General features: G+C 52.2%; 1 protein-coding gene across 2 annotated transcripts in view; it reads left to right on the top strand.

The window, feature by feature from the left end:
* Positions 1-27,290, top strand: part of MDN1 (midasin AAA ATPase 1) — a 585,757-nt gene that overhangs the window by 85,575 nt on the left and 472,892 nt on the right. For both annotated transcript variants that reach the window (XM_075340129.1, XM_075340130.1), the window contains exons 10-12: positions 22,319-22,512; positions 26,105-26,186; positions 26,268-26,363. In XM_075340129.1, the coding sequence (XP_075196244.1) occupies positions 22,319-22,512; positions 26,105-26,186; positions 26,268-26,363 (372 nt within the window). The remainder of the gene's footprint in view (positions 1-22,318; positions 22,513-26,104; positions 26,187-26,267; positions 26,364-27,290) is intronic.

A 27,290-nucleotide genomic window follows, 5' to 3' on the forward strand; every position in this document is an offset into this window, starting at 1 on the left:
TCCGCTAAGATCTATCACAGGACTTGGAAAATTTTCCTTTCCTGGTGTCGCTCTACCGACCATCCCCCTTGGCCATTCTCCTTGCCGACCCTTCTGTCTTTTCTACAGTCCGGTCTGCAGCTTGGACTGTCCCTCAACTCTCTCAAGGGACAGATCTCAGCTCTGTCAGTTCTGTTCCAGCGGCGTCTCGCTCGGCTGGCTCAGGTCCGCACCTTCATGCAAGGCGCGTCTCACATCATCCCGCCTTACCGGCGGCCCTTGGATCCCTGGGACCTTAACTTGGTTGTCACGGTTTTGCAGAAACCCCCCCCTTTCAGCCTCTTAGGGATGTTTCTTTGTATCGTCTTTCACAGAAAGTGACCTTTCTGGTGGCCATAACTTCCCTCAGGAGAGTCTCGGATTTGGCTGCGCTCTCTTCGGAGTCACCTTTTTTGGTTTTCCATCAAGACAAGGTGGTTCTCCGTCCGACTCCGGACTTTCTTCCTAAGGTGGTCTCTCCTTTCCACCTTAACCAGGACATTACCCTACCTTCCTTTTGTCCGGCTCCTGTTCATCGCTTTGAAAAAGCCCTGCATACTCTGGATCTGGTGCGTGCTCTCCGGATCTATGTGTCTCGCACCGCTGCACTTAGGCGGTGCACTTCTCTTTTTGTGCTAACCACAGGTCGGCGCAAGGGCCTCTCTGCTTCTAAGCCGACCTTAGCCCGTTGGATTAGATCGACCATTTCGGACGCCTACCAGAGTACTCAGGTGCCTCCCCCGCCGGGGATCAAGGCACATTCGACCAGAGCTGTCGGTGCCTCTTGGGCTTTCAGGCACCAGGCTACGGCTCAACAAGTCTGTCAGGCTGCCACTTGGACTAGCCTGCACACCTTTTCGAAGCACTACCAAGTGCATGCTCATGCTTCGGCAGATGCGAGCTTGGGCAGACGCATCCTTCAGGCGGCTGTCGCCCATTTGTGAAGTTAGGTTCTGCCTACTTCTTAGTTTTTCTGTTTATTCCCACCCAGGGACTGCTTTGGAACGTCCCATGGTCTGGGTCTCCCAATACGGAACTATAAGAAAAAGAATTTACGGTAAGTAACAAAATTCTCTTTTTACTGGAGGCACTGGGGGGCTGCCATGCTGGATTTGCTGTGTGTGTAAAGACAGTAACTCCTTCCTTTATGTCAGCCCCTGTGCATAGACTTTGATAGTCGCGCTCCGACCCCATGAAGTACGTTACAGTGGGCGTCTGCTGTGACCTGGACGCGCCCCCTGGGCTGTCCAGAACACAACAGAGGGAGGAGACCAGCGCCATCATTGTGGAGCTCACAGTGTGTGCTGTTTGCTTCACTTTACCCCTGTCACCCGCCGGGATGTGTGAGTACGGGCCGCCTGCCCTCCCCTCGTTACTGTCTCCGATGACACCCCATCCCTCCGTTCTCCCCAGCCCCTGCTCTGCCCCAGCTACTGCCTCCGCCCCTCCCCCCCGCCGTTACCCTCTCCAATGACACCCCCCTCCCTCCGTTCTCCCAAGTCCCCGCTCAGCCCGCTGCCGTAGCTCCCGCTGCTGTGTGTGTGTCACAAGGTCCCCATCTGGGGTGATTGTGAGTGTGTGTCGGCGCTTGCGATGCTGTGCAGTGAGCTTCCAGGACCTGCGAGAGGATCACATGGGAAGCATGTGATCTCTCCGGATATTGTGAGTGTGTGCGCGCGCGGTTGTACAGGTATGTGCGATATCGTGAGTATGTGTGAGTGTATGTGATCGGATGTGTGAGTATGCGATCGGATGTGTGAAATGTCGGCCGGACGCAGGGGAGAATGGCATGCAGCACAGCTGCCTGGAGCGCCCACCGGAGGTCACAGGGAGGAATGATGTGAAAGGTGTGTGTGTGTGTGTGTGTGTGTGTATGGCACAAGGTCCCCATCAGGGGTGATTGTGTGTGTGTGTGGGTGGCACAAGGTCCCCATCAGGGGTGATTTTGTGTGTGTGTGTGTGTGGCACAAGGTCCCCATCAGGGGTGATTTTGTGTGTGTGTGTGTGTGGCACAAGGTCCCCATCAGGGGTGATTGTGTGTGTGTGTGGCACAAGGTCCCCATCAGGGGTGATTGTGCGTGTGTGTTGGAGCTTGCGATGCTGTGCAGTGAGCTTCCAGGACCTGCGAGAGGATCACATGGGAAGCATGTGATGTGATATCTCTGGGTATTGTGAGTGTGTGTGCGCGATTGTACAGGTATGTGCGATATCGTGAGTGTGTGTGAGTGTATGCGATCGGATGTGTGAGTGTATGCGATCGGATGTGTGAAATGTCGGCCGGACGCAGGGGAGGATTGCATGCAGCACAGCTGCCTGGAGCGCCCACCGGAGGTCACAGGGAGGAATGATGTGAAAGGTGTGTGTGTGTGGCATAAGGTCCCCATCAGGGGTGATTGTGTGTGTGTGTGTATGGCACAAGGTCCCCATCATGGGTGATTGTGTGTGTGTGGCACAAGGTCCCCATCAGGGGTGATTGTGTGTGTGTGTGTGGCACAAGGTCCCCATCAGGGGTGATTGTGTGTGTGTGGCACAAGGTCCCCATCAGGGGTGATTGTGTGTGCGTGTGTGGCACAAGGTCCCCATCAGGGGTGATTTTGTGTGTGTGTGTGTGTGGCACAAGGTCCCCATCAGGGGTGATTGTGTGTGGCACAAGGTCCCCATCAGGGGTGATTTTGTGTGTGTGTGTGTGTGTGTGTGTGTGTGTGTGTGCACACGCGCGCGCCACTGCATGTGAGTACCTGTGTGTGTACCGGTGATACTGTCTGCAGGGTTGTGTATCTAACCCTATCCTGTGTGATACTGTCTGCTGAGCCGTGTATCTAATCCTATCCTGTGTGATACGGTCTGCTTAGCTGTGTATCTAATCCTATGTTGTCTGATACTGTCTGCACGGCTGTGTATCTAATCCTATCTTGTGTGATACTGTCTGCAGAGCCGTGTATCTAATTCTCTCCTGTGTGATACTCCTGCTGTCCTTGGTGACACTTTAGACATTTCTGGTCACCAACAAAATGGCTGTGCATTGTGTCCTTACATGTCATTCTGTGTTATCTGTTGTAAACACTCAGATTAGGAGAGAGAAGGTGTGACATCACATACAGGAGAGCAGACTCCGCCCACTTTACGGCAGGCTGTAATCTGAGCTTTTTATACAGTGGAAATTCAGTAGGATTTCAGAAGCTGCTCCCCCTAGTGTTTAACAGTGGAAAATATCAAACTTTTTAATTTATTTTTTATATTTCTTCGGCGCTCTATTGGGAGACCCAGACGATTGGGTGTATAGCACTGCCTCCGGAGGCCACACAAAGCAATTACACTAAAAAGTGTAAGGCCCCTCCCCTTCTGGCTATACACCCCCAGTGGGATCACTGGCTCACCAGTTTTCTGCTTTGTGCGAAGGAGGTCAGACATCCACGCATAGCTCCACTGTTTGTAGTCAGCAGTAGCTGCTGGCTATATCGGATGGAAGAAAAAGAGGGCCCATATGGGGCCCCCAGCATGCTCCCTTCTCACCCGCGGTGGTGCTTGTAAGGTTGAGGTACCTATTGCTGGTACAGAGGCTGGAGCCCACATGCTGTTTTCCTTCCACATCCCCTGGAGGGCTCTGTGGAAGTGGGATCTTGCCGGCCCCCAAGCCCTGGGGCCGGGCTCCATCCACAGACCCAGAGAACCTGCTGGATTTGGAGCGGGAGTGCCGTTCAGGGACAAGGCCCTGCAACTTTCAGGTACTCTGTGTCCCCGGCAGGCACGGACACTCTCAAGGCTTGCTGAGCGTTATAGTGCGCCGGGGACAGTAGCGCTGTGCGCTGGGGTTAGGTCACTGCAGCTTTGCTGAGTGACGTTACATGTTGGGAACTACTGCGCCGACCGCTACTGGAGCGGCGGCGCAGCTGCGACTTGTGGTGCGCCGGGGACTTTGCGCCGACCGCGCTTTTACGGCGGCGGCGCTTCTAACTTTAGCCCCCGGCTTCTGCGGCCTAGCGCCGCTTCGTTCCCGCCCCCACCCTGTCAATCAGGGTAGGGGAGAGACGCTGCTCAATTGGCAGCGCCGAGGGCTGGAGCTTTATTTACATGCTCCAGCCCTCTCACTAGGCACAGTGGGAAGCAGGCTTCCCGCTCTTCGTCTGTATACGCCCAGGGCCCGCCCCCCCTCTCCACAAGGACGCCGGCAGCCATTACACATGCGGTCTGGCTGGGGAAAGGCAGCGGGCTCTGGGAGACCCAGACTAAAGGGATTTCGGCGACCACACACCCGCTCCTAAGCGGGCGGTAAGCTGCACTTTAGTGCTGGCCCCACTAGTGCCTCAGTGTTATATTAGTGTACTTTTTTCTTGGTACCATATATATATATAGTTGCACTGTAAGGTCGCTTCTTGGCTGGACACCCTGTACTGCTCTGAGGAGGCAGCAACATGTCATCCGCAAAACGCAAGGGTGCCAAGGCACAGGCTGTGTACACTGTTTGTACTGCATGTGGGGCTAATCTACCAGCAGGCTCCAACGACTCTCATTGTGTGCAATGTTCAGTCCCAGTGGCACTTCGTCAGCCAGAGCCTATGGTGGTAGTGGCCCAGGCAGAGACGCCTGTGAACCCTGCCCCGGTGACGGGGACAGACTTTGCAGTTTTTGCTGATAAAATGTCTGTGACTATGGCAAAAATCCTGGAGACCTTGCAGTCCAGGCCAGTTGCTCAGACCATGGACACTGCTGTGTCTATGCTCTCCGGTCCCCCTCAGTTGGAACTAATCCGTACTTCAGGGGGGTCTCAAGCATCACAGGCTGAAGTCTCTGACTCAGATGACAGTCCCAGGCAGCCTAAGCGAGCTCGCTGGGAAAGACCCTCCACGTCATCACACTGCTCAGGGTCTCAGCGACAAGAGTCTCTCTGTGATGAGACTGAGGACGGTGATCAGGATTCTAATCCTGAGGCCCCTCTCAATCTGGATGCCCCTGATGGTGACGCCATGGTTAATGACCTTATATCGGCAATTAATAGACTGTTGGATATTTCTCCCCCAGCCCCTTCTGCAGAGGAGGCAGCTGCACAGCAGGAGAAGTTCCATTTCCTATATCCCAAGCGTAAATTAAGTGCTTTTTTGGACCACTCTGACTTCAGAGAATCGATCCAGAAACACGACGCTCATCCAGACAAGCGTTTCTCTAAACGTTCTAAGGATACCCGTTATCCTTTTCCCTCTGAGGTAGCCAAACGCTGGACCCAGTGTCCAAAGGTGGATCCCCCAATTTCCAAGCTTGCGGCTAGATCCATAGTCGCAGTAGAGGATGGCGCTTCACTTAAAGATGCCAACGACAGACAGATGGACCTTTGGTTGAAATCTGTCTATGAATCTATCGGCGCGTCGTTTGCTCCAGCATTCGCGGCCGTGTGGGCACTCCAAGCTATTTCAGCTGGTTTAGCACAGGTGGATGCTTTCATACATCCAGCAGTGCCGCAAGTGGCGTCCCTAACTTCGCAAATGTCTGCGTTTGCGACCTATGCTATCAATGCTGTCCTAGAATCTACGAGCCGTACCGCTATGGCGTCCGCCAATTCTGTGGTTTTGCGCAGAGCCTTGTGGTTAAAGGACTGGAAAGCAGATGCTGGTTCCAAAAAATGCTTAACCAGCTTGCCATTATCTAGAGACAGACTGTTTGGTGAGCCATTGGCTGAAATCATAAAACAGTCCAAGGGTAAGGACTCTTCCTTACCACAGCCCAGAGCAAGTAAACCTCAACAGAAAAAGTGGCAGTCGAGGTTTCGGTCCTTTCGAGGCTCGGGCAAGGCCCAATTCTCCTCGTCCAAAAGGACTCAGAAAGAACAAGGGAGCTCAGATTCCTGGCGGGCTCACTCACGCCCCAGGAAAGCAAATGGAGGAACCGCTTCCAAAGCGGCTACCTCATGACTTTCGGCCTCCTCCCTCCGCATCCTCGGTCGGTGGCAGGCTCTCCCGCTTTTGCGACATTTGGCTGTCACAGGTCAAAGACCGGTGGGTAACAGACATTCTGTCTCGCGGGTACAGAATCGAGTTCAGTTCTCGGCCTCCACTTCGGTTCTTCAGAACCTCCCCACACCCCAACCGAGCAGATGCCCTGCTGCAGGCGGCGGACTCTCTAAGAGCAGAAGGAGTCGTGATCCCTGTCCCCCCTCAGGAACAGGGGCGAGGATTTTACTCCAATCTCTTTGTGGTTCCAAAAAAGGACGGCTCCTTCCGTCCTGTTCTGGACCTAAAACTGCTCAACAAGCATGTGAACGCCAGGCGGTTCCGGATGGAATCCCTCCGCTCAGTCATTGCCTCAATGTCTCAAGGAGATTTCCTAGCATCAATAGACATCAAAGATGCTTATCTCCACGTGCCGATTGCTACAGAGCACCAATGCTTTCTACGCTTCGTGATAGGAGACGACCATCTTCAGTTCGTAGCTCTGCCATTTGGTCTGGCGACAGCCCCTCGGGTGTTCACCAAGATCATGGCGGCAGTGGTAGCAGTCTTGCACTCTCACGGACACTCTGTGATCCCTTACTTGGACGATCTACTGGTCAAGGCACCCTCTCAAGAGGCATGCCAACTCAGCCTGAATGTTGCACTGGAGACTCTCCAGGCGTTCGGGTGGATCATCAACTTCCCAAAGTCAAATCTGTCACCGACCCAATCACTAACGTATCTTGGCATGGAGTTTCATACTCTCTCAGCGATAGTGAAGCTTCCGCTGGACAAGCAGCGGTCTCTACAGACTGGGGTGCAGGCTCTCCTTCAAAGTCAGCCGCACTCCTTAAGACGCCTCATGCACTTCCTCGGGAAGATGGTGGCGGCAATAGAGGCGGTTCCGTTTGCGCAGTTTCATCTGCGTCCACTTCAATGGGACATTCTCCGCCAATGGGACGGGAAGTCAACATCCCTGGACAGGAAAGTCTCCCTTTCCCAGACGGCCAAAGACTCTCTGCAGTGGTGGCTTCTTCCCACCTCATTATCACAGGGAAGATCCTTCCTACCACCGTCTTGGGCGGTGGTCACGACAGACGCGAGTCTGTCAGGGTGGGGAGCAGTCTTTCTCCACCACAGGGCTCAGGGTACGTGGTCTCAGCAGGAGTCCACCCTTCAGATCAATGTTCTGGAAATCAGAGCAGTGTATCTTGCCCTTCTAGCCTTCCAGCAGTGGCTGGAAGGAAAGCAGATCCGAATTCAGTCGGACAACTCCACAGCGGTGGCATACATCAACCACCAAGGGGGGACACGCAGTCGGCAAGCCTTCCAGGAAGTCCGGCGGATTCTGATGTGGGTGGAAGCCACAGCCTCCACCATATCCGCAGTTCACATCCCCGGCGTAGAAAACTGGGAAGCAGACTTCCTCAGTCGCCAGGGCATGGACGCAGGGGAATGGTCCCTTCACCCAGACGTGTTTCAGGAAATCTGTCGCCGCTGGGGGGTGCCGGACGTCGATCTAATGGCGTCACGGCACAACAACAAGGTCCCAACCTTCATGGCACGGTCTCGCTATCAAAGAGCGCTGGCGGCAGACGCCCTAGTGCAAGATTGGTCGCAGTTCCGGCTCCCTTATGTGTTTCCACCTCTGGCACTCTTGCCCAGAGTGCTACGCAAGATCAGATCCGATTGCAGCCGCGTCATACTTGTCGCCCCAGACTGGCCGAGGAGGGCGTGGTATCCGGATCTGTGGCAGCTCACGGTCGGCCAACCGTGGGCACTCCCAGACCGACCAGACTTACTGTCCCAAGGGCCGTTTTTCCATCGGAATTCTGCGGCCCTGAACCTGACTGTGTGGCCATTGAGTCCTGGATCCTAACGTCTTCAGGATTGTCCCAAGGGGTCGTTGCCACCATGAGACAGGCTAGGAAGCCCACGTCCGCTAAGATCTACCACAGAACGTGGAGGATATTTTTATCCTGGTGCTCTGCTCAGGGAGTGTCTCCCTGGCCATTTGCATTGCCTACCTTTCTTTCTTTCCTGCAATCTGGGTTAGAAAAAGGTTTGTCGCTCGGCTCCCTTAAAGGTCAGGTCTCGGCGCTATCCGTCTTTTTTCAGAGGCGTTTGGCACGCCTTCCTAAGGTGCGCACGTTCCTACAGGGGGTTTGCCATATCGTACCCCTGTACAAGCGGCCGTTAGATCCATGGGATCTGAACAGGGTACTAGTTGCCCTCCAGAAGCCGCCCTTCGAGCCTCTGAAGGAGGTTTCACTTTCTAGACTATCACAGAAAGTGGCTTTTCTGGTAGCGATCACATCTCTTCGGAGAGTGTCTGAGCTGGCAGCACTATCATCCAAGGCTCCCTTCCTGGTCTTCCACTAGGACAAGGTTGTGCTGCGCCCTATTCAGGAGTTTCTCCCGAAGGTGGTATCCTCTTTTCATCTCAATCAGGATATCTCTTTGCCTTCGTTTTGTCCTCATGCAGTTCATCGGTATGAGAAGGATTTACATTTGTTAGATCTGGTGAGAGCACTCAGAATCTACATTTCCCGCACGGCGCCCTTGCGCCGTTCGGATGCACTCTTTGTCCTTGTCGCTGGTAAGCGCAAAGAGTCGCAGGCTTCTAAGGCCACCCTGGCTCGATGGATCAAAGAACCAATTCTTGAAGCCTACCGTTCTGCTGGGCTTCCGGTTCCATCAGGGCTGAAGGCCCATTCTACCAGAGCCGTGGGTGCATCCTGGGCATTACGACACCAGGCTACGGCTCAACAGGTGTGCCAGGCAGCTACCTGGTCGAGTCTGCACACTTTCACCAAACATTATCAGGTGCATACCTATGCTTCGGCGGACGCCAGCCTAGGTAGAAGAGTCCTGCAGGCGGCAGTTGCCTCCCCGTAGGGGAGGGCTGTCTTGCAGCTCTAACATGAGGTATTTCTTTACCCACCCAGGGACAGCTTTTGGACGTCCCAATCGTCTGGGTCTCCCAATAGAGCGCCGAAGAAGAAGGGAATTTTGTTACTTACCGTAAATTCCTTTTCTTCTAGCTCTTATTGGGAGACCCAGCACCCGCCCTGTTGTCCTTCGGGATTGTTGGTTTGTTTGCGGGTACACATGTTGTTCATGTTGAACGGTTTTCAGTTCTCCGATGTTACTCGGAGAGGATTTGTTTAAACCAGTTATTGGCTTTCCTCCTTCTTGCTTTTGCACTAAAACTGGTGAGCCAGTGATCCCACTGGGGGTGTATAGCCAGAAGGGGAGGGGCCTTACACTTTTTAGTGTAATTGCTTTGTGTGGCCTCCGGAGGCAGTGCTATACACCCAATCGTCTGGGTCTCCCAATAAGAGCTAGAAGAAAAGGAATTTACGGTAAGTAACAAAATTCCCTTCTTTGCACAATTAAAAAAAATAATATTTAAACAAAACATTTAAACATCATTACTTTACATTTTTTCATTTATTAATATTATTTTTTTTTTTTTTTTGACGATACCTTCCCTTTAATGAAACTTTTTTTTTTAAGTTCTCTTTCCCAGAAACTGTTGTTTGTTAGTTTGGCAGGCTCAGGAATCCGCACCTTCATATTTTATCAATACATTGTCATTTGGACCTTAACCCCTTAACGACCCATGACGTACTGAATACGTCATGGATCGTGTGCCGGTAAGCCCCGCCCCCTGCCGTCGGCGGCGGCGAGACGCGCACATATCAGCTGTTATCAACAGCTGATATGTGTGCCTGCTAGCCGCGGGTGGAATCGCTTCCACCCGCGGCCATTAACCCCTTACATTTCGCTGCCAAAGTCTTGGCAGCGATATGTATATGGGCGCCGCCATGACAGTGACTTATCCCGCCCCCGCCGGAAGTCACGTGACATGATCACGTGACTTTCGGCGGTTGCCATGGTAGCACAGGGTCATGTGATGACGCCTGTGGCTAACATGAGTCACTTCCTCTCAATGCCGGAATACAGCCGGCATTGAAAGTGAAGCAGCAAACCTGCAGTTCTCAGCTCTGTAGCTGAGATCTGCAGATAGTGCAGAGCGATCGGATTGCTGATCGCAATAGCCCCCTAGGGGGACTAGTAAAATAAAAACAAAAAGTAAAAAAAAAGTTTTAAAAAATTAAAAAAAAATAAAAAAACCTAAAAGTTCAAATCACCCCCCTTTCACCCCATTGAAAATTAAAGGGTTAAAAAAATAAAAAATACACACATATTTGGTATCGCCACGTTCAGAAATGCCCGATCTATCAAAATATAAAATCAATGAATCTGATCAGTAAACGGCGTAGCGGCAAAAAAATTCCAAACGCCAAAATTACGTTTTTTGGTCGCCGCAAATTTTGCGCAAAATGCAATAACAGGCGATCAAAACGTAGCATCTGTGCAAAAATGGTACCGTTAAGAACGTCAGGTCGAGACGCAAAAAATAAGCCATCACTGAGCCTCAGATCCTGAAAAATGAGAACGCTACGGGTTTTGGAAAATGGCGCAAAACGTGCGCCATGTTTTTCGGACAAGCTTGTGAATTTTTTTTAACCCCTTAGATACAAGTAAACCTATACATGTTTGGTGTCTATAAACTCGCACCGACCTGAGGCATCATACCCACACATCAGTTTTACCATATAGTGAACACGGTGAATAAAATATCCCAAAAACTATTGTACAATCCCACTTTTTTTGCAATTTTTCCGCACTTGGAATTTTTTTGCCGTTTTCCAGTACACTATATGGTAAAACTTATGGTTTCATTTAAAAGTACAACTCGTCCCGCAAAAAACAAGCCCTCATATGGCAAGATTGATGGAAAAATAAAAAAGTTACGCCTCTCGGAAGAAGGGGAGCAAAAAACAAAAACGCAAAAACGGAAAGTGCCCGGGGGCTGAAGGGGTTAATATTCTACATCATACCCCTCAACCCCGTGTTATGACATGATTGCTGCTTCTTCAGTGCTGTAGCTCATTTCTCATCATCTGATCCGTGATCCCCATTCAGGACCCCAGTTGGCCATGATGTTATTACATAGAGCTCCAAAGACATATTGAAAGGGAATAGTGATGAGCGAACACTCCCATGCTCGGATGCTCGGTACTTGTAATGAGCAGGTCGGACACTCACACGGGCTTGACTTGAGTACTCCTGGAAATATGCTTGAGTTTCCCTTTGACTTCCATTATATTCTGTACAAGAGTCGAGCCCGACTGAGTGTCCAACTGCTCGTTATGAGTACCAAGCATGGGAGAGCTCGCTCATCACTAATAGATTATAGATTGTGAGCCCCAATGGGGACAGTGATGATCACGTCTGTAAAGCGCTATAGAATTAATAGCGCAATAAATGAATAGAAAGTGTCTTTAGTCTTTCGAACTGTATCAGGTGTGACGATCTGAGCTTTGGATTAGTTATATGCTAATGCCGATATTTTAATAAGTGGGGATTGAGAAGTGGGCACCAGTTCAGACACAGCTACCCCAGTATACATTCTAGTGTTTTGTTTTCTTTGTCTGCTGGAGAAAAAAAATCCGCAATCCACGTGGACAAAAACTTCATAGGCAAGGCGTATATGAAGGGTGCCTTGCAATAATAAAAGCATAGTACATTTGGCTGAAATCTCAATGGGTACCGTATTTTCTTTGTCGCTCCATTGGGAGACCCAGACAATTGGGGTGTATAGCTATGCCTCCGGAGGCCACACAAAGTATTACACTAAAAGTGTAAAGCCCCTCCCCTTCTGCCTATACACCCCCCGTGCTCACGGGCTCCTCAGTTTTTATGCTTTGTGCGAAGGAGGCAGACATCCACGCATAAGCTCCACAACTTAGTCAGCAGCAGCTGCTGACTAGGTCGGATGGAAGAAAAGAGGGCCCATAACAGGGCCCCCAGCATGCTCCCTTCTCACCCCACTTTGTCGGCGGTGTTGTTAAGGTTGAGGTACCCATTGCGGGTACATAGGCAGGAGCCACATGCTGTTTTCCTTCCCCATCCCTTAATGGGCTCTGGGTGAAGTGGGATCCGGATCGGTCTCCAGGCACTGGGACCGTGCTCCCTCCGCAGCCCCTGGGAATCTGCAGGATAGGAGCTGGGTATCGTCAGGGACAAGGCCCTGCTACTATGAGGTACTCTGTGTCCCCGTGGGGACCGCGCATGGAGCGCTGGTGCCATACGCATTACAGCACTGCTGGGTGTGTTAGTGCGCCGGGGACTACCGCGCATGGAGCGCTTGTGCCATACACATTGCAGCACTGCTGGGTGTGTTAGTGCGCCGGGGACTACCGCGCATGGAGCGCTTGTGCTATACACACTGCAGCACTGCTGGGTGTGTTAGTGCGCCGGGGACTACCGCGCGGCCGCGCTTATTGCCGGCCGCGCTTATAACTTTAGTCTCCGGCTTCTGCGGCCTAGTGTCGTATATTCCCGCCCAAAGGCCTGCCAGTCAGGGGAAGGGCGGGACGCTGCACGGATCGTCAGCGCTGAGGGCTGGAGCATACATTAGTATCCTCCTCCCTCCTCACTCAGTACAGTGGGGCACTGGATTCCCGCACTTTTCTTGGGCACGCCCACGGTCCCCTCCTCCCCACAGAACGCCGGCAGCCATTCCTGTCAGCGATTCAGACGCTGGAGAGGAGAGACAACACAGGGAGACTCAGGCAGGGAATCTGGTGATCACACAACCGCTCTGAGCGGTCGGTAAGCAGCACCTGTGGTGCTGGCCCCACTGAGTACCGAAGTGTATATATATATATATATAGGATTATATGCTATACATTTGCACTGTACGGTCGCTCTGTTGATTTTTGGCTATATACCCTCCTAGTTGTTCTCAGAGGAGACAACATGTCATCCGCAAAAAGCAAGGGTGCCAAAGCACAGGCTTACTTTGCAACCTGTACTTCATGTACAGCTGTACTACCGGCAGGTTCCACGGACCCTCATTGTGTGCAATCCTCGGCCCCTGTGGCACTTACTCAGCCGGAGCCTCTGCGACTGGTGGCCCAGGTGGAACCACCTGCTACCACTGTCCAGGTGACAGGGACGGAGTTTGCAGCCTTTGCTGTCAAACTGTCTGAGAGTATGGATAAATGGTCTGCTAAAATACTGGAAGCATTGCAGTCCAGACCGGTGATTCAGGCCCCGGGCTCTATCCAATCCTTGACCCCTGGTCCCCCTCAATTGGAACAGCAAAGTGCCCCTGGGGTAACCCATAGGTCCCAGGGTGAGGTCTCTGACACGGACCGCAGTCCCAGGCCGCCCAAACTGGGTCGCTGGGAAATTCCCTCCACTTCATCACACTGTTCAGGGTCCCAGCAGGGGGACTCTCTGGAGGATGAAGCGGAGGTATCAGATCAGGATTCTGATCCTGAAACCGCTCTCAACCTAGATACACCTGAAGGTGACGCCGTAGTGAATGACCTTATAGCGACCATCAATCAGGTGTTGGATATTTCTCCCCCAGCTCCTCCAATTGAGGAGTCTGCTTCTCAGGAGAAATTCCGTTTCAGGTTTCCAAAGCGTACATTAAATATGTTTCTGGATCACTCTGACTTCAGGGAGGCAATCCAGAAAAACCGAGAATGTCCAGACAAGCGTTTTTCCAAGCGCCTTAAGGACACACGTTATCCCTTCCCCCCCCGAGGTTGTCAAGGGCTGGACTCGGTGTCCTAAGGTGGATCCTCCAATCTCCAGACTGGCGGCTAGATCCATAGTTGCAGTGGAAGATGGGGCTTCACTCAAAGATGCCACTGACAGACAGATGGAACTATGGTTGAAATCCATCTATGAAGCTATAGGCGCGTCTTTTGCTCCAGCATTCGCAGCCGTATGGGCACTCCAAGCTATCTCAGCTTGTCAGGCGCAGATTAATGCAGTAACACGTACATCTGCCCCGCAAGTGGTGTCCTTAACCACTCAGGCGTCGGCGTTTGCGTCCTACGCCATTAATGCTATCCTGGACTCGGCGAGCCGTACGGCGGTGGCATCCGCCAATTCGGTGGTACTCCGCAGGGCCATGTGGCTACGTGAATGGAAGGCAGACTCTGCTTCCAAAAAGTTCTTAACCGGTTTGCCATTGTCTGGCGACCGCTTGTTTGGTGAGCGATTGGATGAAATCATTAAACAATCCAAGGGAAAGGATTCATCCTTACCCCAGTCCAAACCAAACAGACCTCAACCACGGAAGGTACAATCGAGGTTTCGGTCCTTTCGGACCGCGGGCAGGTCTCAATTTTCCTCGTCCAAAAGGCCTCAGAAAGATCAGAGGAACTCCGATGCATGGCGGTCTAAGTCACGTCCTAAAAAGACCGCCGGAGGAACCGCTCCCAAAGCGGCCTCCTCATGACTTTCGGCCTCCTCAAACCGCATCCTCGGTCGGTGGCAGGCTCTCCCGCTTTTGCGACGCCTGGCTGCCACAAGTAAAAGACCGATGGGTGAGAGACATTCTATCTCACGGTTACAGGATAGAGTTCAGCTCTCGTCCTCCGACTCGTTTCTTCAGAACATCTCCGCCCCCCGACAGAGCCGAGGCTCTTATGCAGGCGGTGGGCACCCTGAAGGCGGAAGGAGTGGTGATCCCTGTTCCTCTTCAGCAACGGGGTCACGGTTTTTACTCCAACTTGTTCGTGGTGCCAAAAAAGGACGGATCCTTCCGTCCCGTTCTGGACCTAAAACTGCTCAACAAGCATGTGAAAACCAGGCGGTTCCGGATGGAATCGCTCCGCTCCGTCATCGCCTTAATGTCCCAAGGAGATTTCCTGGCATCAATAGACATCAAAGATGCTTATCTCCACGTACCGATTGCACCAGAGCATCAGCGCTTCCTACGCTTCGCCATAGGGGACGAACACCTTCAGTTCGTGGCACTGCCTTTTGGCCTGGCGACAGCCCCACGGGTCTTCACCAAGGTCATGGCGACAGTGGTGGCAATCCTACACTCTCAGGGACACTCGGTGATCCCTTACTTAGACGATCTCCTTGTCAAGGCACCCTCTCAAGGGGCATGTCAACACAGCCTGAACATTGCTCTGGAAACTCTCCAGAGTTTCGGGTGGATCATCAATTTTCCAAAGTCAAATCTGACACCGGGCCAATCACTGACATATCTTGGCATGGAGTTTCATACTCTCTCAGCGATAGTGAAGCTTCCGCTGAACAAACAGCGTTCACTACAGACAGGGGTGCAATCTCTCCTTCATGGTCAGTCACACCCCCTGAGGCGCCTCATGCACTTCCTAGGGAAGATGGTGGCAGCAATGGAGGCGGTTCCTTTTGCGCAGTTTCATCTGCGCCCACTTCAATGGGACATTCTCCGCAAATGGGACAGGAAGTCGACGTCCCTCGACAGGAACGTCTCCCTTTCTCGGGCAGCCAAAGTTTCCCTTCAGTGGTGGCTCCTCCCCACTTCTCTGTCGAAGGGGAAATCCTTCCTGCCCCCATCCTGGGCGGTGGTCACGACGGACGCGAGCCTGTCAGGGTGGGGAGCGGTCTTTCTCCACCACAGGGCTCAGGGGACTTGGACTCAGACAGAGTCCTCCCTTCAGATCAATGTTCTGGAGATAAGGGCAGTGTATCTTGCCCTAAAGGCGTTCCAGCCGTGGCTGGAAGGCAAACAGATCCGAATTCAGTCGGACAACTCCACAGCGGTGGCATACATCAACCACCAAGGCGGGACACGCAGTCGGCAAGCCTTCCAGGAAGTTCGGCGGATTCTGCTGTGGGTGGAAGCCACAGCCTCCACCATATCCGCAGTTCACATCCCGGGCGTAGAAAACTGGGAAGCAGACTTTCTCAGTCGCCAGGGCATGGACGCAGGGGAATGGTCCCTTCACCCGGACGTGTTTCAGGAGATCTGTTGCCGCTGGGGCATGCCGGACGTCGACCTAATGGCGTCCCGGCACAACAACAAGGTCCCGACATTCATGGCACAGTCTCAAGATCACAGAGCTCTGGCGGCAGACGCCTTAGTTCAGGATTGGTCGCAGTTTCAACTCCCTTATGTGTTTCCTCCTCTGGCACTGTTGCCCAGAGTGTTACGCAAGATCAGGGCCGACTGCCGCCGCGCCATCCTCGTCGCTCCAGACTGGCCGAGGAGGTCGTGGTACCCGGATCTGTGGCATCTCATGGTCGGCCAACCGTGGGCACTACCAGACCGACCAGACTTGCTGTCTCAAGGGTCGTTTTTCCATCTGAATTCTGCGGCCCTCAACCTGACTGTGTGGCCATTGAGTCCTGGATCCTAGCGTCTTCAGGATTATCTCAAGAGGTCATTGCCACTATGAGACAGGCTAGGAAACCAACGTCCGCCAAGATCTACCACAGGACGTGGAAAATATTCCTGTCGTGGTGCTCTGCTCAGGGTTTTTCTCCCTGGCCGTTTACCTTGCCCACTTTTCTGTCCTTCCTTCAATCCGGATTGGAAAAGGGTTTGTCGCTCGGCTCCCTTAAGGGACAAATCTCTGCGCTCTCTGTGTTTTTTCAGAAGCGCCTAGCCAGACTTCCACAGGTACGCACGTTCCTGCAGGGGGTTTGTCACATCGTCCCTCCTTACAAGCGTCCGTTAGAACCCTGGGATCTGAACAGGGTGCTGATGGTTCTTCAGAAACCACCGTTCGAGCCAATGAGGGATATCTCTCTCTCACGCCTTTCGCAGAAGGTGGTTTTCCTAGTAGCAGTCACTTCACTTCGGAGAGTGTCTGAGCTAGCAGCGCTGTCATGCAAAGCCCCCTTCCTGGTGTTTCACCAGGACAAGGTGGTTCTGCGTCCGGTTCCGGACTTTCTCCCTAAGGTGGTATCCCCCTTTCATCTCAATCAGGATATCTCCTTACCCTCTTTTTGTCCTCATCCAGTTCACCAATGTGAAAAGGATTTGCACTTGTTAGATCTGGTGAGAGCACTCAGATTCTACATTTCTTGTACGGCGCCCCTGCGCCGCTCGGATGCACTCTTTGTCCTTGTCGCTGGCCAGCGTAAAGGGACACAAGCTTCCAAATCAACCCTGGCTCGGTGGATCAAGGAACCAATTCTCGAGGCTTATCGTTCCTCGGGGCTTCCGGTTCCCTCAGGGCTGAAGGCCCATTCTACCAGGGCCGTGGGAGCGTCCTGGGCTTTGCGGCACCAGGCTACGGCTCAGCAGGTGTGTCAGGCGGCTACCTGGTCGAACCTGCACACTTTCACGAAACACTATCAGGTGCATACCTATGCTTCGGCAGATGCCAGCCTAGGTAGGCGAGTCCTTCAGGCGGCGGTTGCCACCTGTAGGACGGAGCCGGTTGCAGCTCTATTATGAGGTATTATTTACCCACCCAGGGACTGCTTTTGGACGTCCCAATTGTCTGGGTCTCCCAATGGAGCGACAAAGAAGAAGGGAATTTTGTTTACTTACCGTAAATTCCTTTTCTTCTAGCTCCAATTGGGAGACCCAGCACCCGCCCCTGTTTTTTGTGTACACATGTTGTTCATGTTGAATGGTTTCAGTTCTCCGATATTCCTTCAGATTGAATTTACTTTAAACAAATTTATAATTTTTTCCTCCTTCTTGCTTTTGCACCAAAACTGAGGAGCCCGTGAGCACGGGGGGTGTATAGGCAGAAGGGGAGGGGCTTTACACTTTTAGTGTAATACTTTGTGTGGCCTCCGGAGGCATAGCTATACACCCCAATTGTCTGGGTCTCCCAATTGGAGCTAGAAGAAAAGGAATTTACGGTAAGTAAACAAAATTCCCTTCTTCCGGCGTATAAGACGACCCCCAACTTTTCCAGTTAACCCCTTAACGACCTTGGACGTACTGAGTACGTCATGGTGACCTGGTGCTAAACGACCCATGACGTACTCAGTACGTCCTGGCGAAATCGCGGTCCCGGAGCCCCAGGGAGTGAAATTTATTTACTTAAACGGTAGATTCGGGAAGGAGGGGACCTCTGCCTGACCTCAGGAGGGGTGGTGCCTCCTCCCCGAACCTACAGAGGCTGTGATTGGCTGACGAACGCCGCTCAGCCAATTACAGCCACTGTAATGTTCCAGCCATTGAAAATGGCTGGAACATTGAAATCCAGCCCTGATCAGTGCTGCTGTAGCACTGGTTATTGGCTGGAGCTGGGTGATCGATGCTTCACCCGCCCCCAGCTCTGATTGGAGAGACCGGTCTTGTGACCGCTCTCTCCAATCAATGTGGATCTGCGGCCTGTGACCGTCCCTGGAAGCCGAGGAGAGCGGTAAGTTGTTGTCCCCGCCGCCCGCCCCTGTCCCCGATCGCCCCGCCGCTGCTCCCGCTTCACCGCTGTCACCGATCGCCCCGCCGCTGCTCCCGCTTCACCGCCGCTGTCTCCGATCGCCCCGCCGCTGCTCTCGCTTCACCGCTGTCCCCGCCGCTGTCTCCGATCGCCCCGCCGCTGTCTCCGATCGCCCCGCCGCTGCTGCCGCTGTCTCCGATCGCCCCGCCGCTGCCGCTGCCGCTTCACCGCTGTCCCCGCCGCCATGCTCCCGATGCACCGCTGTCCCCGCCGCCATGCTTCCGATGCACCGCTGTCCCCGCCGCCATGCTCCCGATGCACCGCTGTCCCCGCCGCCATGCACCCGATGCACCGCTGTCTCCGCCGCCATGCTCCCGATGCACCGCTGTCTCCGCCGCCATGCTCCCGATGCACCGCTGTCTCCGCCGCCATGCTCCCGCTCCACCGCTGTCCCCGCCGCCGCTCCCGATCCACCGCTGTCCCCGCCGCCATGCTCCCGCTTCACCGCTGTCCCCGCCGCCATGCTCCCGCTTCACCGCTGTCCCCGCCGCCATGCTCCCGCTTCACCGCTGTCCCCGCCGCCATGCTCCCGATGCACCGCTGTCTCCGCCGCCATGCTCCCGATGCACCGCTGTCTCCGCCGCCATGCTCCCGATGCACCGCTGTCTCCGCCGCCATGCTCCCGATGCACCGCTGTCTCCGCCGCCATGCTCCCGCTCCACCGCTGTCCCCGCCGCCATGCTCCCGATGCACCGCTGTCTCCGCCGCCATGCTCCCGATGCACCGCTGTCTCCGCCGCCATACTCCCGCTCCACCGCTGTTCCCGCCGCCGCTCCCGATCCACCGCTGTCCCCGCCGCCATGCTCCCGATCCACCGCTGTCCCCGCCGCCATGCTCCCGCTCCACCGCTGTTCCCGCCGCCGCTCCCGCTCCACCGCTGTTCCCGCCGCCGCTCCCGATCCACCGCTGTTCCCGTCGCCGCTCCCGATCCACCGCTGTTCCCGCCGCCGCTCCCGATCCACCGCTGTCCCCGCCGCCATGCTCCCGATCCACCGCTGTCCCCGCCGCCATGCTCCCGATCCACCGCTGTCCCCGCCGCCATGCTCCCGATGCACCGCTGTCCCCTCCGCCGCTCCCGATCCACGGCTGTCCCCGCCGCCATGCCCGCCACTGTCCCCGCACCCACCTTTTTCAGCCGCTGCTGCCCGCGAATCGGCCCCCACTGTTCCCGATAGGCCGCCGCCGCCGCCGCCTCCTTCATCGGCTGCCCCTTCTTCTCCATCGCCACACCACCTATCCCTCCATGTGCTGCAAGCCACCCTCCCCCCACGTGGGGGGAGGGTGGCTTGCAGCACATGTGGGGGGAGGGTGGCTTGCAGCACATGTGGGGGGAGGGTGGCTTGCAGCACATGTGGGGGGAGGGTGGCTGGCTTGCAGCACATGTGGGGGGAGGGTGGCTGGCTTGCAGCACATGTGGGGGGAGGGTGGCTGGCTTGCAGCACATGTGGGGGGAGGGTGGCTTGCAGCACATGCCAGCCACCCTCCCCCCACATGTGCTGCAAGCCATGGCGTCCGCTAATAATTCCTACCAATTTTGCTGTGAAATGGCGCTCCTTGCCTTCCGAGTCCTGCTGTGTGCCCAAACATTTGATTACCCCCACATATGGGGTATCTGCGTACTCAGGAGAAAATGCACAATAAATTTTATGGTGCATTTTTTCCTGATACCCTTGTGATAAAAAAAGCTACCTGGTTGAAGCAACAGTTTTGTGGTAAAAAATTTTTTTTTTCTTTTCACGGCTCAACGTTATAAACTTCTGTGAAGCCCCCAGGGGTTCAAAGTGCACATCAAACATCTAGAAAAAATATTTGAGGGCTCTAGTTTCCAAAATGAAAAAAAAGAATAAAATATTTTCACGGCTGAACATTACAAACGTTTGTGAAGCCTCTAGGGGTTCAAAGTGCTCACTAAACAGCTAGATAAATTCCATGAGGGGTCTAGTTTCCAAAATGGGGTCATTTGTGGGGGAGCTCCATTGTTTAGGCACCTCAGGGAGTCTTCAAACCCGACATGGTGTCCGCTAATGAGTGCAGCTAATTTTGCACTCAAAAATTCAAATGGCGCTCCTTGCCTTCCGAGTCCTGCTGTGTGCCCAAACATTTGATTACCACCACATATGGGGTATCTGCGTACTCAGGAGAAAATGCACGATACATTTTATGATGCATTTTTCCTGATACCCTTGTGAAAATACTAATTTTTATGGCTAAAGTAACATTTTTGTGTTAAAAAAGTAAAATTTTCATTTTTTCGTCTACATTGCTTTGGTTGCTGTGAAGCTCCTAAAGGGTTAATAAACTTCTTGGATGTGGTTTTGAGCAGAGTGAGGGGTGCAGATTTTAGAATTGGATCACTTTTGGGTATTTTCTGTCGCCTAGGTTTCTCAAATCACTCCAAATGTGATGTGGTACCTAAACAATTTTTTTTTGTAAATTTTGTTGGAAAAATGAGAAATTGGTGATGAACTTTGAACCCTTCTAACTTCCTAACGGAAATCTTTTTTTTTTTTCAAAAATTGCGCTGGTGTAAAGTAGACATGTGGGAAATGTTATTTAGTAACTTTTTTGTGTGACATATCTCTCAGATTTATGGGCATAAAATTTCAAATTTTGAAAATTGCAAAATTTTCAAAAATTTCGCCAAATTTCCGAAATTTTCACAAATAAACGCAAAACATATCGGCCTAAATTTACCACTGACATGAAGTACAATATGTCACGAAAAAACAATCTCAGAATCGCCAGGATCCGTTGAAGTGTTCCAGAGTTATAACCTGTCAAAGTGACACTGGTCAAAATTGCAAAAAATGGCCGGGTCTTTAAGGTGAAAACAGGCTGGGGGCTGAAGGGGTTAAAATAGAGTTTGGGATGTATCGTATATACTCGAGTAATGTGCCCATTGTTTAGTATTGTCCCCTGCAGTAATGTGCCCATTGTTTAGTATTGTCCCCTGCAGTAATGAGACCATTGGTTTTTTTTTTGTTTTTTTTTTTTCAATGAGATAAATTTTTATTGAACAATTTTGGTACAGAGAAACAAACCGCATACCTACAAGTATGGCAAGTATTCCCCTTCCCCTCTCCTGCCCATCCAAACCTGTTCCCTTACTGACTACACATACAATATATTAAATAATGCAGTTGTCATATACCTAACAAGGCATAGCTCATCAACCACTGATACATTCGTTGATTAAGACACATTAAAATGAGCCAATTGTTTAGTAATGTCCCCTGCAGTAATGAGCCCATTGTTTAATATTGCCCTCCTACCGGTCCCCTTCTTGTCCCCTATTATGCTGTTGTTTACACACAATGAACATTATTCTCACCTCTCCTCTGTTCGCATGGTGATCTCAGCTACTTCTTGTAGACCACAAAGCACATAGACTCCTCCGTGATAGCGTCCTAAGTACGGGGCTGCTGTCTGCCGTCATGGCTTTACTGCACTTGAATGCTTTGCGTTGCCGTAAAGCGCTGACTGCAGTGGCGGCAGCCCCGTGTACAGGACGCTATCATGGAGGAGTGCTTCTTGCGGACCGCAGGCTCATAGACCTCTTCATCATAGCGTCGTGTACACGGAGCCGTCGCCGATGCTGCCGTAAGCGCTCTACTTCAGTTGAATGCTTTACGGCACCGCAAAGCATTTCTTCTGCAGTAAAGCCATGACGGCAGCGGCGGCCCCGTGTATAGAACGCTATCGCGGAAAGATCTATGGGCCTGAAGTCTGCCAGAAGAAGCTGAAGGCACCGCGGGAACAGAGGACAGGTGAGAATGTTTATTGTGTGTAAGAAGGGGACCGGTAGGAGGGCATTACTAACCAATGGGCTCATGCAGCACCGTTCATCGCCGTATCAGACGACTCCCTGCCTATAAGACGACCCCTGACTTTTGAGAATATTTTCAGGGGTTAAAAAGTCGTCTTATATGCCGGAAAATACGGGAGTTTTTTTTTATAAGGGGGTTTATGTTTGTTTATTCTGTGTTGACTTAAGCTGGTCATGAAAAATAGTGTCTTTTTTTTTTTTTTTTTAAATAAATATATTTTAATGTATCTCTAAGTCAATATTTACATAGTTTTAAATAATGTTTTTTACAGGTTCTTCAACAACTTCACCCCAATCTGGACCTTGCAGTAGACAGATTGCTTGACATCTACATCCAGCTTACAGGAGATAAGCACCAGACCCTACAAATTGACAGTACTGATACAGCGCTGATTATGTCACCTACTGAAGGCCTGAAAATGCTAGACAAAAGACCCACTCTGGAAGGCAGAGGATTATCATTACGGTAATTCCGTTACATTTCTACTCCTGTATCAGTGCGATAGTAACTTTTTGCTGACCCCACCAATATGCCCTTTTACTGACCTAAAGGATATGAGAATAGTGACAAAGCCACTGCTTGGCGGCTGCTACTGATAAGATGTCTAGCTAGATGAAAAACAGAGGAAGGGCAGAGTTCTGCCTCTAGCTCCCCTCCGCCTCTAGCTCCCCTCCCCCTCTTCCTCTAGCTCCCCTCCCCCTCTGCCTCTAGCTCCCCTCCCCCTCTGCCTCTAGCTCCCCTCCCCCATCTGCCTCTAGCTCCCCTCCCCCTCTCTGCCTCTAGCTTCCCCTCCCCTCTCTGCCTCTAGCTCCCCTCCCCCTCTGCCTCCCCTCCTCCTCTAGCTCCCCTCCCCCTCTGCCTCTAAATCCCCTCCCCCTCTGCCTCTAGCTCCCCTCCCCCTCTGCCTCTAGCTCCCCTCCCCCTCTGCCTCTAGCTCCCCTCCCCCTCTGCCTCTAGCTCCCCTCCCCCTCTGCCTCTAGCTCCCCTCCCCCTCTGCCTCTAGCTCCCCTCCCCCTCTGCCTCTAGCTCCCCTCCCCCTCTGCCTCCCCTCCCCCTCTAGCTCCCCTCCCCCTCTGCCTCTAAATCCCCTCCCCCTCTGCTCTAGCTCCCCTCCCCCTCTGCCTCTAGCTCCCCTCTCCTCTAGCTCCCCTCTCCTCTAGCTCCCCTCCCCTCTGCCTCTAGCTCCCCTCCCCCTCTGCCTCTAGCTCCCCTCCCCCTCTGCCTCTAGCTCCCCTCCCCCTCTGCCTCTAGCTCCCCTCCCCCTCTGCCTCTAGCTCCCCTCCCCCTCTGCCTCTAGCTCCCCTCCCCCTCTGCCTCTAGCTCCCCTCCCCCTCTGCCTCCCCTCCCCCTCTAGCTCCCCTCCCCCTCTAGCTCCCCTCCCCCTCTGCCTCTAAATCCCCTCCCCCTCTGCCTCTAGCTCCCCTCCCCCTCTGCCTCTAGCTCCCCTCTCCTCTAGCTCCCCTCCCCCTCTGCCTCTAGCTCCCCTCCCCCTCTGCCTCTAGCTCCCCTCCCCCTCTGCCTCTAGCTCCCCTCCCCCTCTGCCTCTAGCTCCTCTCCCCCTCTGCCTCTAGCTCCTCTCCCCCTCTGCCTCTAGCTCCCCTCCCCCTCTGCCTCTAGCTCCCCTCCCCCTCTGCCTCTAGCTCCCCTCCCCCTCTGCCTCTAGCTCCCCTCCCCCTCTGCCTCTAGCTCCCCTCCCCCTCTGCCTCTAGCTCCCCTCCCCCTCTGCCTCTAGCTCCCCTCCCCCTCTGCCTCTAGCTCCCCTCCCCCTCTGCCTCTAGCTCCCCTCCCCCTCTGCCTCTAGCTCCCCTCCCCCTCTAGCTCCCCTCCCCCTCTAGCTCCCCTCCCCCTCTAGCTCCCCTCCCCCTCTAGCTCCCCTCCCCCTCTAGCTCCCCTCCCCCTCTAGCTCCCCTCCCCCTCTAGCTCCCCTCCCCCCTCTAGCTCCTCTCCCCCCTCTAGCTCCTCTCCCCCTCTGCCTCTAGCTCCTCTCCCCCTCTGCCTCTAGCTCCTCTCCCCCTCTGCCTCTAGCTCCTCTCCCCCTCTGCCTCTAGCTCCTCTCCCCCTCTGCCTCTAGCTCCTCTCCCCCTCTGCTCCTCTCCCCCTCTGCCTCTAGCTCCTCTCCCCCTCTGCCTCTAGCTCCTCTCCCCCTCTGCCTCTAGCTCCTCTCCCCCTCTGCCTCTAGCTCCTCTCCCCCTCTGCCTCTAGCTCCTCTCCCCCTCTGCCTCTAGCTCCTCCCCTCTGCCTCTAGCTCCCCTCGCCCTCTGCCTCTAGCTCCTCTTCCCCTCTGCCTCTAGCTCTTTCCTCCTGTCCTCGTAGAATCTCCTCAGTAACACCCACCATCTCCTATCTCAGTAATGGGGAAGTCTTCACTGAAGACAGATTTTACCTCAGAAGTGAGAATTTGATAATGACTGATCAGTTCTGGCAAAGAAAGAAGCAGATTTGTCTTATGAGAAAAATTACAAAGTTGCTTATTTTCATGTGTACTATAGATTTACGAAATAAAAATGAAAACAACTGTCACGCTTTAAGCCTGTGTGCCCACGCTGCTTTTGCTGCGTTTGTGTATTTTCTTGCAGATTTTGATCAATACTGCAAGGAAAAACGCATCCCAGCAATCGTCTATGAGAATCCTGACTTGCTGTGCATATGTTGCAGATTTATTTCCTTGCACGTTTGGGTGCAGCATGTCAGTTCTTCTTGCCTGTCAGCTGCTTATTCCAGCAGCACAGGCACACCGGCCATTATCTGTGACTGAGTTATTAGGTGTGTGTACTGGCGCTGCGGCAGTCCAGGTTCCAGGTGAGAGGATCTTTGGCTCGGATCTTTCCTAACTCCTTTATTTGCAGTCACAATACTGACTTGCAGCAAACTACATTTTGCAATTTTCTTCACAGTATTGATAATTAGGAGCCTGCATGTTCTGGTCCTATCTTTTGTGGACTCCGCAGTGACCTAAACCTGTATTTATATTTTGATCTGATAAATCTCGTGTATGGTGATACTATTTGTTAATCATGGTTCTCATTTGACTGGAATTTTTTCACCCATACTATTATTCATTGCTAAAGGTTGTGTCCAGTATTACGGAGGAATGGGGGTGTCAACTGACACTGTTTTGTGTTTTAAATGTTTTTAATGGGTGTCTTTTGACTTGTGCAGATTTTCAATATATGTATTTAATAAAGTTTTGTGACATGACCTATTTATGGTGTGGTGATCCCATAATATAGTACGCTTTTCTTTTATTGTTTGTTTGCCTAGCATATGTGTACTGTTGGTGATCCCCTGTTTATTAAAGTGGTGCCCTCCTACTGGTTTATTCCAAAATTGTTTCTTTGCAGCACTGTTGTCCAACATAGGCCATCATCTGTACAGAGCTTGTGTGTTTGTGTGTTCACCCCATGTTTTCCTCCAGCCTCCCAAAATGCCCCGTTACACGCAATGATGTATCTAACGAACGAATGGCCGTTAACGATCAAAAATACTCACCTTATCGTTGATCGTTGACACGTCGTTCATTTTCAAAAAATCGTTGATTGATGAGGATGCAGGTTGTTCGTCGTTCCCGAGGCAGCACACATCGCTACATGTGACACCTCGGGAATGACAAAAATCAGCTTAACTGCGGCCGCTGGCAATGAGGTGGGTGGGATGTTACGGCCGCTCATCTCCGCCCCTCCGCATCTATTGGGCGGCTGCTTAGTGACGCCGCACGAACCGCCCCCTTAGAAAGGAGGCAGATCGCTGGCCAGAGCGAAGTCGCTAGGCAGGTAAGTCTCTGTGACGGGTCCTAACGATTTTGTGCGCCACGGGCAGCGATTTGTCCGTGACGCACAAACGACCGGGGGCGGGTGCTTTCACCAGCGACCTCGATAGCGAGATCGCTGCTTGTAAAGCCCCCTTAAATCTTGCAGATTGGTTAATTGGCCTTCTATGAAATTAACTGTGTTGTGTCAGGCGTAGGGGAGTAAAAGGGGAAGACAGACTGGTACAAATTGTGTCAACAATAAGCAACAATAAATTACATTGACTCACCATGTGTTTCTTTATTTTATAGAGACTTACTGAAGTGGAGCAGCAGAATTGCATACAGTTTTGATGGTTCCTCGTCAAGCACTGCTGTGAATATATTCCAAGAGGTAACATTTCTACGAATATTTTAAATCTTTGATTGTATAAATAGAATAGACCTCAAGAAATTTTTGATGTTTACTTACTAGGCACTCGACTGCTTTACTGCAATGCTGTCAGCACCTGTGGCAAGACTTAGGATGGCAGAAGTAATTGGCAGCAAACTCAACATTTCCAAGCAAAAGGTGAGCTGAAAGCTAAATTAAAATACAGCATTCCTTTTTTTTTTTTGTTTCAATGTCACAATCTTTGTAGAAAAAAAGTGAAATCACTGGCTAAGAAACCATTCCAGTAGGCTGACACTTCTTGTGTTCAGTGTCGCCACTGTGCATTATATCAGTGGAGTCAGGATTTTGATCAATAAAAACAATCTGTTAAACTTTGTGCCCATCATTCTAACTTCCTTCAAATATATTTCGGGTATCTCCCATTGTTTAACCCTTTCCCGATATTCGTTCTACGATAGTGACCGGTTCCGAAGCTCACATTAAAGTCAGGGAGATAGAATACGACGTACTAGTATTTCACATGCTGGTAAGAAGGCAAAATACACAAATATGAATCACTCTCCCACTATTCCCTCATTAAAGCTAAAAAATACACATTTGTTATCACTGCATCCATATATATTAACCTGATTGGTAAACAGAAAAAAATTCAAATTACAACATTGCATTTGTGCTTTCATTGCCACAATGATGCAAAAAAAGGGAAGGAGAGATCAAAATGTCATCATTAAACATATCCTCTCACCCCACAAAAAAATATGCCCTCACAAAGCTGCATCAACCGAAAAATTAAGATTTTATGGGTCTCAGAGAATGGCGACACAATCCCCATAATTTTGTTTTTCTTTTTCACCAACGTAACAAGATTAATAAAACAAAAAAAAAAAGAAGAATAAAATAAAAAATAAGTTTTCTCTTAGCCATCATTGGGGGACACAGGACCATGGGTGTTATGCTCCCTATCCATAGGAGGACACTAAGTAGATGCAAAAGCATAGCTCCTCCTCTGCAGTATACACCCCCTGGCCGGGCCAGGCAGCATCAGTTTTAGCTTAGTGTCTGTAGGAGGCACTTCCTTTCAAGATTTGTTATTTTTTGAGGGCG

The sequence above is a fragment of the Anomaloglossus baeobatrachus genome, chromosome 3 (genome assembly GCF_048569485.1).
Source record: "Anomaloglossus baeobatrachus isolate aAnoBae1 chromosome 3, aAnoBae1.hap1, whole genome shotgun sequence".
In the NCBI taxonomy this organism is placed as follows: Eukaryota; Metazoa; Chordata; class Amphibia; order Anura; family Aromobatidae; genus Anomaloglossus; species Anomaloglossus baeobatrachus.